The 13,242-nt window shown below is 64.0% G+C and overlaps 1 protein-coding gene across 1 annotated transcript; it reads left to right on the top strand.

Moving 5' to 3' along the window:
- The first annotated feature begins 5,228 nt into the window (after nt 1-5,228).
- On the top strand, nt 5,229-12,735 carry SPIRE2 (spire type actin nucleation factor 2). The gene is made up of 15 exons (XM_040615820.1): nt 5,229-5,507; nt 8,491-8,528; nt 8,811-9,170; nt 9,479-9,559; nt 9,637-9,801; nt 9,891-9,977; nt 10,133-10,256; nt 10,353-10,519; nt 10,966-11,116; nt 11,239-11,372; nt 11,735-11,869; nt 11,941-12,008; nt 12,098-12,125; nt 12,237-12,352; nt 12,444-12,735. The coding sequence occupies exons 1-15, from the start codon at nt 5,294-5,296 to the stop codon at nt 12,649-12,651; spliced, it is 2,076 nt and encodes a 691-aa protein (XP_040471754.1). The 5' UTR covers nt 5,229-5,293; the 3' UTR covers nt 12,652-12,735.
- Nucleotides 12,736-13,242: the final 507 nt, after the last annotated feature.

The raw sequence follows: 13,242 nt of genomic DNA, 5'->3' as shown, positions 1-13,242 counted from the left end.
CCTGCCCGCCCTGCGCCGCCATTGGCCGCCCGCCGGGGGGACAGGCGCTTCCCATTGGCTGGAAGCACGGCGTGGTCCCGCCCGCCCCCTCCGCCCTCTTGGTAGTGGCGGAGGCGGCGGCAGCCATGTTGGGGAGAGTGGGTGGTGTCGCTCGGCGGGGCGGGATGGGCGAGGTGGGATGCGCTAAGGTAGGGCGCGGTGAGGGGCACACGTCCCGCTACGAAGGCTGTTTGCGGCAGTGTGTGTAGGACAGGGTGGCTCAGGCCGCAGCCGCGACATGGTCGCCAGGAGAAGGGGTCTCCCCTGAGAGGCCGACGCTCACCCTGAGGCCTGGCTGTGGGGGGCTTAGCACAGCAGCAACTGATACCCCCACAGACTGGCGGGGCCAGGGCCACCAGGGCTGGGGGCAGCCATCCACATCTCAGGCCTCTTCCTGGTGCAGCAGCCCTGGGACCAGGTCCTGTCACCAGCTCCAACAGTGTTTCCCTGCTCCCAGCCTGATTCTCCTTGCAGAGAGCTCCTTGCAGCCCTGCTTCCCTCAGGGATGCTTCCCTGCGTGCCCATTGTACCGCCCAGGGAAGGCGACAAGAACTCCTAAGGGCAGAAATCCCCAGCCGCACACAACTGGGCATTGCTGGGGGCAATAAAGGTTTCAGAGGGAGCAGTGTGGAATTCCCACAGGGATTTTCCCTGCTTGCCTCTCATCTTACCCCTCTTGGAGATGAACCGCTGCTGGTTAGCTGCCCTTAGCGTGCCCTGCAGAGGGTTCGGAGCAGAAGGTGGTAATTTGTTTTGATAAGGATGGCAGCGTACAGGCAGATGAACAACCCCAGGGTATTCACCATCAGGAAGCTAGCTTCTGTTTGCAGACGTTAAAAATGCTGTGCTGGAATTGGCCATGGGATGTTTTTATTGCAGTGCTGGCCATGGGAGCAGGTGAGTCAGCAGCACTTGCTGCCGAGAGCTGGAGAAAGTCCTTCCAGGCAGCACAAGGCTCCGGGTCTGCACTGGCAGTGCAATGGGCTCCCACAGCCAGCCTGCTGCCACACCAGGGGGCTGCGGAAAGTCACCGCAGCACTGAATCTCAGCCCGGAGACAGCAAGTGAAACCCTTTCCAGAATCACATTTCTGAATCCCTTTAAACCCCCGGTGCCATCATCAAATTTGCAGCAGCCCTGGGTTTTGGAGGGGCTGTTCATCCCTCCTGTGCCCCCCTGAGCTCTGGTGCTGACTGGGGAGCTGAGGGAGCCCTGAGCCAGCAAAGCAAATCAAAACCTCTCCTGCAGCAGCCCTGCCGGTGGGGGACATCTGCAAAGGGCTCATTTTGCACATGGTGGGAATGGCCTACGCAGGGGAACGGAGGACATGGTGACAGCTGAGGGAGCGGAGGCACGGGTGGGAGCCTGGCTGTGGGAGGTGGCACCTCCATGTTGTCCCTGGGAAGGGACAGACGGGAGGAATGGGCTCCAAGGGGAGTGGGAGTACTGCATCAGATGGGAGGTCAGTACTGAGGAATCGAGGGAGGTTAGAGACAGTAATTAATGTGATTAAGAAGCTGGAAGGACTCATCTGCAATAAAACGAAATATTTGCATTGGGGGAGAAAGGAAAGGGGAAGGGAAGGGACCTGCCTCCAAATATCTCAGAGATGAATGGGGAAGAAGAAAAGGAATTACTTAGCAAGGTACAAAGAGATACGAAAAGGAGAGCGTGGGGTGGGGCAGGGAGGGTAATTTTGGCTGGAGGTGAAGGGAAGCTGCCTGCCTCTGAGCTCTCAGGTGGGCACTGCACAGCCCGGGGGGCTGAGCTGAGCTCCAGCCACCAGCACACATCCCAGGAACGTGGGGGCTCAGGGCCACCAGGATGTCCCCTGTCCTGTCGTGCCCGAGCGTCCCTGGCTCCCTGCAAACAGGCTGGTACCCGTGTCCCATGTGTTGCACAGCCCCTCGCCCCTGCGGTCTCGCCCTGTGGGCTAGGGGAGCCATTGCCTGCAGGTGGAAAGGGAACAGAAAATGTCTGTTCTCAACACTGCTGGCCAGTCTCTGTGGCCTCACTGGTTTACTGGCCTGCAAAGAGCCACGCTCGCTGTATTTAATACCGCAATGCATTATCTGTGAGGTATGCTGAGTTAATGCAGTCTGCACCAAGAACTGGTTTTAATTAAAATATTAATGAAGAAGACTCTAGAAAGGAAATGGAGCTTTAACAAACACTCTGATTCAGTCTCTCTGCCTCTCCAGCCCCTGAGCCGTTGCAGTACCTTGCTCTCCTCCCGCAGGGCAGATCTGGCAGGGGCTGGCCCAGGGTCCCTAAGGTAGGACTGGCAGCTCTGGAGGAGGGCAGGAGAGCCGGCAGGCTCACTTCCCTTGTTCAAAGAAAGACTCAGCCTGGCTGTTCGCACCCAGACAAGAGGAGTGCAAAACCCCAGAACCTATGCAGTAAAACTGACTCCGCAAAGTGGGTGGCTTTGCAGAATCCCGCCTGATCCATTCAAGCACCACAGCCATGAGCCACACTTGCCTGGGTGGAATGGGCTTGTCTGTGTCCTGGGTCTTCCTCGGCTGCAGCTGAGGACAGGGCTGGCCCTCAGCGCTCACAGCCCCCATGGCTTTCATCAGGAGCACTTGTGCTCCTGCAAAGGGATCACCCGGCATGGCTGGCCGCAGCAGGCTGACTGACCTGGAGCTCAGGTTTCTGGGGTGCTCCAGAAGTTTATTTATGCAGAGAAGAGACTGGGGAGCTCTTACAGCGTCTGTGCCCCAGGAGCCTGGTGCCTCCTGACAGACAGTGGTGCTGCAGACCTGCTTCCACCCCAGACCAGGTGGCTCATTTGACTTGGGGCTGGCTGGAGCTTTTCAGGGAACCAGAAAGTCTGGGAGCAGCAAGTGCTGCATTACACCGGGCACAGTCAGGGACTTGCCTCTGGTTTGACCAAAGAAGAAAAACGAGGAGGAAACCATCACCGTGATGGCCAAGGCGATAAGAAACCCTCTGAGGGGTCACAGGGAGGTGCAGCCAAGACCTCAGCATCACTGTGTGGAGCCAGAGGCCACACTCCAGGCAGCGACACCAGGAAGCTCCTTGAACTCTGGCCACATCTGAGGACAGCACGCAACAAGAGCAAGCTACCGTGTAAAACTCTCTTTCATGGCCCCCAGTTTATTGCAGCATCTGAGGAAAGTGGAATAGGTGCATCCAACCTCGTGAGTTCTCTGAGTGCTCCTCTGAGGTTTCTGTGGCTTTGTAAGGATTTTTTTTTGCATGTGACAGATGAAACCCGTGTGAATATGTTAAACAAACGGGGCTCACAGCACACAGCCCTGCTGCAGGCTGCTGGGGAAGGGCTCTGCCCTCTGTCGCAGCTCTGTGGCCATTTCGCTGGGGCATGTCCTGCTTCACTGCCGAGGGTGGCCAGCAGCCAGGAAATCTAACCCTGCTGGAGTGCTATGCAACCATTTCCCAACCTCTTCATTGTTTTTTTTCTCCCTATTTCTTTCATTTTTAATTATATTTCCCCTGTGCACATACACACTTGGCTTTTGTTGATATTTTCCGAGACAGTAGCTTTTAATTACATCTTGATCTTATATTAATTACAGTTTTACCCATAGCAAAGGACTTTGTGCTTTATAATTCAAATGGATTCCCATGAATCCTGCAGGTTGGGTTATCGCTGCCTTCAAACGCTGCACAACCTCCCCGCTCCCATCCCCGACGGTGCCGCTCTGGCTGTGTCCAGAGGCACTGGCAGGTGTGTGTGGCGCAGGAAAGCCGGCAGCCAGCTCAGCACAGCACACGCAGCTTTCCTCCCCCTAAAGTCGCTTCCCAAGCAGGCTCCAAAGCCAGCTGATTACAGGGTAAATGTCACATTCAAATCTCCCATGTTGGTGAGGAAAGCCAGACCCAGACGTCCAGCACCGCAGCCAAGAGCTGCTCCCGGGGGACCAGAGCCGTGCGGCTCTCCTGCAACGCGCAGATCCAGCCAGGGATCCCAATGTGCTCCTCATCCCCTGCAATGTGCTCCTGCCCCAGCAATGGTGCATTTTGGTAAAACCAAGATGTGCAGACACTTTGGATCACCTGCATCCATCCTCCCCCTTCCCAAAGCCCAGGGCACTGTGCAGGGCTGTGATTCCCAGCTGTCTGACCCTGCTTTCCCATTTCCTTCCCCAGAGACAGAGATGACACTGCTCAGGATCTCCGAGACGGGCATTTCTCCACCACGGCGTTGCAGGCACCATCCCAGGCTCTTTGCTGGAGGTCTCTGGCCCCAGGACAGCTCTTTGGCCGTGTGGAGTAGATGAGAACCCATGTGGTGGCTCTATCCCGCTCCCAACCGTGCCAGCACGGCTCCGGAATTCGCCCCAGTTTATGCTCATGGGTTAATGGGGCTGAGACGCGGTTTTATGCTTCTTCCATCATGGAAATGGGAATCTCATCATGACAAAAGCTTTAATTTGCTCTAACTGACCTTTCATGGGCCTTTCTGCTCTGCTAGGACCATCCTGCCCACACCGTGGGTCTGGAGGGACCTGCTGGTGCCTGGGCATGAGCCAGCTATCAGCACCGTGCCATGCCAGCCTTTCCAGCTGCTGCAGGGCATTGTCCCCACCCACTGTGTTCCCATGGGACACTGTCCCCCTGGAGGTTCCAGGTCCCCATCCCGGTGCCTTCAGCCACCGTGCCATGCTGAGCCATGCCAAGCCCTGCCGTGCTGTAAGAAGCCATGCTAAGCCCTGCCAAGCTGTGCTAAGCCTGGATGAGCCCTGCCAAGCTGTGCCAAGCCATGCCAAGCCCTGCCGAGCCTTGCCGTGCAGAGCCCTGCTGAACCACGCCAAGCCCTGCCGAGCCTAGCCGTTCAGAGCCGAGCCTTGCCGAGCCGAGCCGAGCCTTGCCGAGCCGTGCCAAGCCCTGCTGAGCCGTGCCAGGCATGCCGAACCCTGCCGATCCTTGCCGTGCCAAGCCGAGCCGTGCCAAGCCGTGCCAAGCCCTGCCGAGCCTTCCGAGTCCTGCCGAGCCTTTCGGAGCCGTGCCGAGCCCTGCCGAGCCCTGCCGAGCCTTGCCGTGCCTCTCGGTACCGCTCCGTCCAGCGCGCCGCCTCCCGGTGGGCCCCCCCGGCGGCGGCAGTCGGTGGCGCGGGCGGGGCCCAGGCGCGGGGGCGGTCCGATCCGCCGCCAGCTGCTCCGCTCCGCTCCGCGCCGCCGCGCCGCGCCCCCCGCCCCTCCCGGGGCCCCGCCCGCCCGGTGCGGCGGCGGCGGCGGCGGGCGGCGGCGGCGGCGCGCGGGGATGGGGCGATGGCGCGGGCGGGCGGCGGGGCCCCGCGGGAGCTGTCCCTGGAGGAGGTGCTGAAGTGCTACGAGCAGCCGCTGAACGAGGAGCAGGCCTGGGCGCTCTGCTTCCAGAGCTGCCGCGCCGCCGCCGCCGCCGCCGCCCCCGCCGCGCCTCTCCGCACCGCCGACATCCGCCTCCGCGGCGACGGGAGCGTCGTCCTTCCCGCCCCGCCGCCCGGTAAGCGACCGCCGCAACGCGGGGTGGAACCGGGAGCGGCCGCACGGGGAGCGGGGCTGCGCCGGTGCTGTTTACCGGCACCGCCACGGGGTGCTGCACCGCCCTGGGGCTCGGGGATACCAGCACGGGGAGGGGGGCACCCGCAGTGGAGCCGGCGAGAGGGAGCGGCACCGGTGGAGAAGGGCCGGTACCGGCAGCGGAGGGATGGGCAGAGGTAGCGGCACCGCCGGGGAGGGGGGGCAGGCACTGCCGTCGCCGTCGCCGGCAGCAGGGGACCGGTGCGGCACTGGGGGCACCGGCTGCGGCACCGGAGAGACTGAGAGGACGAGCAAGAGGGCTGGCACCGGGGAGCAGGAAGGCGGTACCGGCACCGGCAAGGACGGAGGCGAGTCCCCAGCCCCGGCCCTAGCAAGGAACCAGCGCACCAGCATCGGCACCGGCGCTGGCACGGCCAGGGACCATCGCTGGCACTGCAGTTACCGGCGCAGGCCGTGGGCTGGTGGCCCGAGGGGCAGGGCTGGAGTGGCACCGGCAGAGCCTGGCCGGCTGATCTGGTGAGGCTGGCCCCGGGCTGGGGGGTGTGCAGAGTGCCCGTGGGTGCGGGGTTCACCGGCCCGGACCCCACCGCGGGGCTGCAGGACACCCGGCAAGGACAGACCGACAGGCGCGGGGACACACACCTGCAGGTGCACGGCATAGAGCCAGGCACACCGCCTGCACACACCTGCACCCCCAGACCCCGCAGGGGACACTGTCCACTGCCTGGTGTGTCCCTGCGGTCCCCCGGGAGTGGCGGTTTGGGGCAGCACCGTCGCTGACCTTCGGACTGTCAGCCGTGCCCTCTCTGCGGGCGGCTGGCGCTGCCGGGCAGGGCCGTGGCGGTTCCGGCCTGTGTCAGGCTCGGCCGGCTGCCAGCAGCAGAGCCGGCTGGTGCGGTGTGAGCACCCGTGTGCCTAATGACAGACACGGCAAATGGCTTCGCCCGTCTTGCCCTGTGGGGAGGCCAGGGTGCCCAGAGACGGTGCCCGGTGCCTGGCGCTGTCAGACGCTGCAGGGTCTCCTGGGGTCTTGTGGACGGACAGGGACACTGCAGTGTCATGGCATGTCCTTACTGCTGGTGGCCGGGCAGAAATGTTCTCAGTGGCAGGGGACAAGCTGAGCCAGGGGAGATGGGAGATGGGGAGCGGGGTGCAGGAGGCTCATGGGGCCTGGGGCGCATGGGGCAGCTCCGTGCCCAGGGCAGGGCCACACACTGCCATGGCACGTGGCTGTGGCAGCTAGGCACGGTGTGGTCACACCAGCTCCACCGGTTGCACATGGGAATAGCCCCACACCCTTCCCTGAGCCACTGTCAGTGCCACCGTGCTGCCTCCTGCTCCCCAGTCCTTCCTGTGCCAGCCTGAGCCACCTCCCCAGGGACAAATCTGGGCCCTTCACAGTGAAGCCCAAAGCTGGAAGGGCTCCAGGTGCCTCCCAGAGCCGCGGCAGGTGGTGGCACCAGCCTGGCACAGGGCTTGGCAGCTCCACCCAGGCACAGGACAGAGTCCGGGTCAGATGAGATGGCAGCACCCGCCTGAGCTGCTCTAGTTCCTCATCCCATGGGAACTTCCTCCAGCAGCTGGAGGGAGCTTCTGGGACCAGCCAGGCTCAGCCCACTGGCCCAGCTCCTGCCAGTTCACCGAGCCATGGACAGCGAGAGGGGCTTCGGCCAAGCATCAGATCCGGGGTGCCGATGTCACTATCCCAGGGGATGTGCTGCCACATCCTCTCCCAGCTAGGGCAGAGCATCCCAGGGCTGGCAGTGCAGCGGGAGCCAGGCATAGCCTGGGGTGCGGGAGTGATGTTGGGCTTATGTGTGGCATGGCATGGCTGGACCCTGCATCTCCACCACTCGCACTGCCCTTCCCGAGCAGCACCTGGCCTGGCTGGCACATTGCTGATACACAGCCAGCACATGGCCGTCACATTCTTGCGGCTGCTGCTCGCTGCCACATCGATCAGCTAAATGGACAGCTAATGGCCGGTGCTTCCCTGGGCTGGGGAAGGAGCTCTGCAGCTGCTATCAGGAAAGTGGAGCTGGGGGCATCAGAGCACTGTCCTTGGGGATGATGAAAAAGCCACTCCTGCTCCTCATCCTGTGGCCCTCTAGCTGCCAGGGAGGTCTGAGCTGCCCACGAGCACCTCATGGGCTCGTGTGTGTGTAGGCACAGTGCTATGTGTATATGCGATAGTCTGGCTGTGCTGTCTCTGCAGTGGGAAGCAGCATTGTTGGGCACAAACACAAGGACACAAATCACTGCAGCGCATACCAGGCATCCATGTCATGTCCTTTGGGTGATCTGTGAGTCCTCACTGCACCCCTGCCTCCTGGCTCATGCTGCCAAGTGCCCACACTGCTGGTGTCCACACCAGTGCCCACACTGCCAGTGCCCACACTGCTAGTGCCCACAGCCCAGCAGGGTGTAGGGGACATCTCCCTGCAGGTGCAGAGCTCTCAGCTCCCTTCAGCTGCAGGGCTGAGTGATAAAGGGGTGACACTGCCCCTGCTATGTGCCTTCTGGGTCTGGCTGGAGGCAGTGGACTGAGTGGCTAGTGCCTGTTTGGGCTCGTTGCCCAGGGCCAGTGGGTGCTGTGATGCTGAGTGAGGCTCACCATGCTCGGCTGGGCAGGGTGGGCAACAGAGACTGTGCCACCAGCTCGTAACCAGCACTGCCGATGCCAAGACTCAACACGTAGGTCACCGTTGTCCCATGGAGCCATGTCCTGAGGCTATGTCAGGATGGGTCCAGCTAGGGATGGGGGACCCAGTTTGGGGTAGGAGCTACTGAGGCTGGGACCCACTCAGGGTCACCCTGCCAGGTCCCCACAGCTGAGGCTGGGTGGGTGCAGCAGCCCTGGGGTGTGGGACAGGAGGTGATGCTTGGGTGGGATGCCCAGCATGGGGCTGCAGATGCTAGTGGTGACTCTGCCCTTCTCCCCCTAGAGCTGCCGCCGCTGCTGACGCCCTCTGCTGAAGCCCAGGTATGTGGGGGCTGGACGCCTGTCCAGCCCTGCTGCAGCTTGCTGGTGACCTGGCCCATCTGCTGTCACACCCCAGCACGGGGGTCCCTGGGTGGGCATGGCCACCTGTCCCCCCCTTGCCCTGCAGTGATGGGTTCCTGGGGTGCCGTAAGGGTGAGACCCAGCACCCATGTCTGAGGCAGCGGGGGGCAGCTGGTGCTGGTCATGTGTGCCGAGGGGCTCCTCCCAGTGCGGCCAGTGCTGGGGTCCAGCCGGGGCCCTGCCAGTGCCATCTCCCCTCAGATGGTGCAGTCGTTGGGCTTCGCCATCTACCGGGCACTGGACTGGGGGCTGGATGAGAACGAGGAGCGGGAGCTGAGCCCACGGCTGGAGCAGCTCATCGACCTGATGACCAACAGCGACTCGGAGGACAGTGGCTGCGGCACGGCCGATGAGGGCTACGGGGGGCAGGAGGAGGAGGAGGAGGGGGGCGAGGGGCCGCTGCGCGCCGTGCGCACCTTTGGGCAGGCCATGCAGTGCTGTGCCGCCCGCCTGGCTGACCCCGCCGAGGCCCAGGCGCACTACCAGGCTGTCTGCCGGGCTCTCTTTGCCGAGACCGTGGAGCTGAAAGCCTTCCTCGCCAAGATCCGCGATGCCAAGGAGGTGAGTGCAGGCACCTGCCAGCACAGCCGGCACCACTGCCTGGCCGGGGAAACCACCCATGAGCCCAAAACACTGGGGCGTGCACGGTGCTCCTCTCTGCACCCCAACCAGGGCTGCCAGCTCCCTCTCCCGGGGTGCTGTGCCATGGTACCCCTGGCTCCCACCTGCCCTGGGCTGGTGCCGGCATGGACAGCTCATAGCAGGGATGGGGGTGCACATCAGAGCTGTGGCCCTGTGGCATGGTCCCAGCCGGACCCTCGGTGCCGCTGGGCACTGGGGCAGGGTGACGGCGTCTCGTGCCATGGCAGATGCTGCAGAAGCTGAAGGAGGACGAGGAAGCGGAGGAGCGGCCAGCAGCGGAGCTGGGCAGTTTGCGCAACACCGACTGGGTACGGCAGCATGGCCAGGTGCGGGGGGCTGTGCCGCAGCCATGTGGGAGCTGATGCCATGTCTGTCCGTCCACCAGGCTCGGCTGTGGGTGCAGCTGATGCGGGAGCTGCGGCACGGTGTGAAGCTGAAGAAGGTGCAGGAGAAGCAGTTCAACCCACTGCCCACTGAGTACCAGCTCACCCCCTTCGAGATGCTCATGCAAGACATCCGTGCCCGCAACTACAAACTCCGCAAAGTCATGGTGAGCATGGCCAGGGTGAAACCATGCCAGTCCCCTGCCCTGCTGCCATGCCACCCTGGCATTGACACTGCCCGTGGCCCCTCTGCCAGGTGGATGGAGACATCCCCCCCCGGGTGAAGAAGGACGCCCATGAGCTCATCCTCGACTTCATTCGCTCCCGGCCCCCACTGAAGCAGGTGAGTGCCAGCACCGGCACACCGCCATGGCATGGCAGTGCCCAGCCTGGGCTTGGCAGGTCGCATGGATGCCATGCCCACCCGGCTGGGTGCCCTGCGGGTGGTCGTCCCTAAGCCACAGCCACCACTTGAGGTCCCTTCGGTGTATCCTGCAGGCATCGGAGCGGCGGCTGCGGCCCCTGCCCCAGAAGCAGAGGACGCTCCATGAGAAGATCCTGGAGGAGATCAGGCAGGAGAGGAAGCTTCGGCCTGTGGAGACTCCATACCATGGCCAGAAAGGTACCAGCATTCCCTCCCTGCCAGGCTGCTGGCCACGCACCCGGCACCAGGGCAGGTCCCTGCTGTGCCAGGGCTGAGCCCCATCCTGGTCCACAGGCTACAGCTCCCTGCCCTGCATCCCCCACGCCTGCTCGGGCCGCCTGGCCTCCAGCTCCTGCCTCGAGCTCTCCCGGTCCCCAGTGACTGCACCAGCACGCCCACGGCCACGTGTCCTGCTCAAGGCACCCACCCTGGCTGAGATGGAGGAGATGAACGTCTCCGAGGCAAGAGAGGGGACACAGCAGCGCCCACACTGCTGGTGCCTGTGCTGCCAGTACCTGTGCTAGTGCTCACATTGCTGGTGCCCGTGCTGCCAGTACCTGTGCCAGTGCTCACACTTCCAGTACCCCTGCTACTGGTGCCCGTGTTCCCAGTGCCTGTGCCAGTACACACACTGCTAGCTCCCATGCTGCCAGTGCCCGTGCCAGTGCTCACACCACTGGTGCCCATGCTGCTGGTGCCTGCAGCCCAGGGGGGTGCAGGGGGCATCTCCCTGCAGGTGCAGAGCTCTTAGCTCCCTCCAGCCCTGAGGCTGAGGGGTAAAGGGGTGACCCTTCCACCCCCGCAGTGTGCCTCCTGGGTCATTGGGGAGGGTGGAGGCTGGGGGGACACGGGAGTACAGGAGGGGTGAGAGGGTCCCTGGGGTGACACTGTGCCCATGGCCCTGCAGGAGGAGGACTCCCCGGGCACAGAGGTGCCACTGAAGCGGGACCGCTCCTTCTCAGAACATGACCTGGCACAGCTGCAGAGCCAGCTGGGGGGCAGCCAGGCTGCGCCCCAGGAGCCAGAGCCGCTGCAGCCGGAGCCCCGACCCCGCTCAGGTACCTGCCGGAGGTCCCCAGCCCCGCAGAACCTCCGTCCCCGGGGTGGCTGTGCTGTGCCCTGCGGCAGGGCTGGCACTGGGCAGCGTGGCCTTGCCACGGCCTCCCTGTTCCCCCTGCAGGCTCCGTCCCTGCCAGCTGCCACCCGCTGCCGGACGGCTCAGCACTGCCCCGGGCTGCCCTCGGTGCTGTGGAGGAGAGGCCGGAGGATGGATCCAGCGCAGCCCCCAGCACCAGCTCCAAGCATCTCTGGCTGGTGAGTGCTGGTAGTAGGGCTGGGCCAGGCTGGGGACACCAGGGCTGGGGATACCGTGAGAATGTGACCATGGGCACACAGCAGTCTGGCATGAGGGCACAAAGTACCTGGGGAGTCCCCATGGCCTCCCCGCTCCCTCTGCTCAGGATGTGGGGCTTAAGACATGCCATGCCATGTGCCCTATATCCATGCTGGGACACTGCTGGTGTTGGGGACTCTCTGACCGTGCTGGGGATGCTTTGCTGGTGCCAGGATCTTTTGCCCATGCCAGGAGGCGCTGCCCACGGCACAGGGATGCTCTGGTCCCCACCGTGCGCTGCAGCCCTGTGGCAGACCGGGTTGACGTCCCCACTTGCCCGCAGGAGTTCAGCCACCCGGTGGAGAGCCTAGCCCTCACCGTGGAGGAGATGATCAACGTGCGCAGGGTGTTGGTCAAGGCCGAGATGGAGAAGTTCCTGCAGAGCAAGGAGCTGTACAGCAGCCTGCGGAAGGGGAAGGTGGGAGCTGGGGCCAGAGGGGCTGAGTGCTGCCTGCCCGGCCCCCGGCTCTCACCCCGCTCTGCCCACAGGTCTGCTGCTGCTGCAGGGCCAAGTTCCCCCTCTTCTCCTGGCCCGCAGCATGCCTCTTCTGTAAGCGGTGAGTGCCGTGCCATGCCACAGGGCTGGGAGGGTGGCAGGGGGGTCCCCGCCATGGTCCCGCTCACCAGCTTCTCTCTGTCCCCCCAGGTCTGTATGCAGCTCCTGCAGCCTGAAGGTAAGGGCCTGGCTCTGGCCAGTGCCAAGGTGTCCCTGTCCTGCTTCCTCCCTGTCCCTGTCCTGCCCCATCTCTGTCCCTGTCCTGCCCTGATGCCTGCACACCTGGCAGATGAAGATGCCTTCCAAGAAGCTGGCTCACATCCCTGTCTACGCGTTGGGCTTCGAGAGCCTCCCAGGCTCACTGCTGGCCAAAGCCCTGCCACTGCGGAGGCGAGAGACCTTCCAGTGAGTGTCACAGCCCTGAGCCTTCCTCCCCCCACCTCCTCCCCTCCTCCCCTCGGTTGCGCCGGGGCTGACGGTGCACCCTGTGCCACAGCTCGCTCCCGGGCACGTGCTGGCGCCGGGTGGAAGAGGAGTTCCCCCACATCTACGCCCAGGGCTCTGTCCTGCGTGACATCTGCAGCGACTGCGCCGGCTTTGTCACCGATGTCATCTGCTCCAGCCGCCGCAGCGTGGCCGTCCTCAACGCTGCGCCACGCCGCACCAAGGCCCGCTCCCTCTACGGCGACTCGTGGCACAAGTGAAGGGCCCGGCGCAGGGGTGCCAGCTGCCCCGACGTAGACCCTGCTCGTGGCCACCTGGATGTACATATATACATAGGATGTATACATACAGCCTCTATATTTATATACCTGACGGACCAGGGGGTGGCGTGGGCCAGCGGCACGGCAGGGTGCCTGCTGTCCCCTCCTGTCCCCGCCACTGGTGGGACGCTGGCATGGCCCCGGGGGGCGGATTGTGCCACGGGCACCACTGCTGCCAGTCCCGCTCCTCTGGCCCTGCTGCTGTGCCAGGCCCGGTGTGCCAGGCGGGTGCCGGGATGCCCAGCGCCGTGGCTGGCGCGGCCACTCTGTATGTCCCCCGGCTAATAAACCCGCTGGGCTGCCCCGGGGCCACGTGGCTGTTCCTGCGTGGGTGGGTGGGCTGGCGTGGAGGGCGCACGCACCCCCCCCGGTCTGGGGCGGGTGGCCCACCACCCCCAGCACCCCACCGTGGCCCACCTGAACGTGCTCCCCCCCCGGCCGCCCCTCCTGCCCCCCCTGCTGTGCCCCACGCGTGATCCCACACACGGCTCGTGGGAACACCCCATGCTGGCCCCCGCGCCACTGTGTGCC

Source organism: Falco naumanni, chromosome 15 (assembly GCF_017639655.2).
Source record: "Falco naumanni isolate bFalNau1 chromosome 15, bFalNau1.pat, whole genome shotgun sequence".
Classification (NCBI taxonomy): Eukaryota; Metazoa; Chordata; class Aves; order Falconiformes; family Falconidae; genus Falco; species Falco naumanni.
This window is presented reverse-complemented; position numbering and strand designations above follow the sequence as displayed.

Coding starts and splice junctions, on each gene's coding strand:
- SPIRE2 (XM_040615820.1), top strand. CDS start 5,294: ATGGCGCGGGCGGGCGGCGGGGCCCCGCGGGAGCTGTCCCTGGAGGAG. Junction 9,171..9,478: donor AGATCCGCGATGCCAAGGAG/GTGAGTGCAGGC, acceptor GTGCCATGGCAG/ATGCTGCAGAAGCTGAAGGA. Junction 11,117..11,238: donor GGAGCCCCGACCCCGCTCAG/GTACCTGCCGGA, acceptor TTCCCCCTGCAG/GCTCCGTCCCTGCCAGCTGC.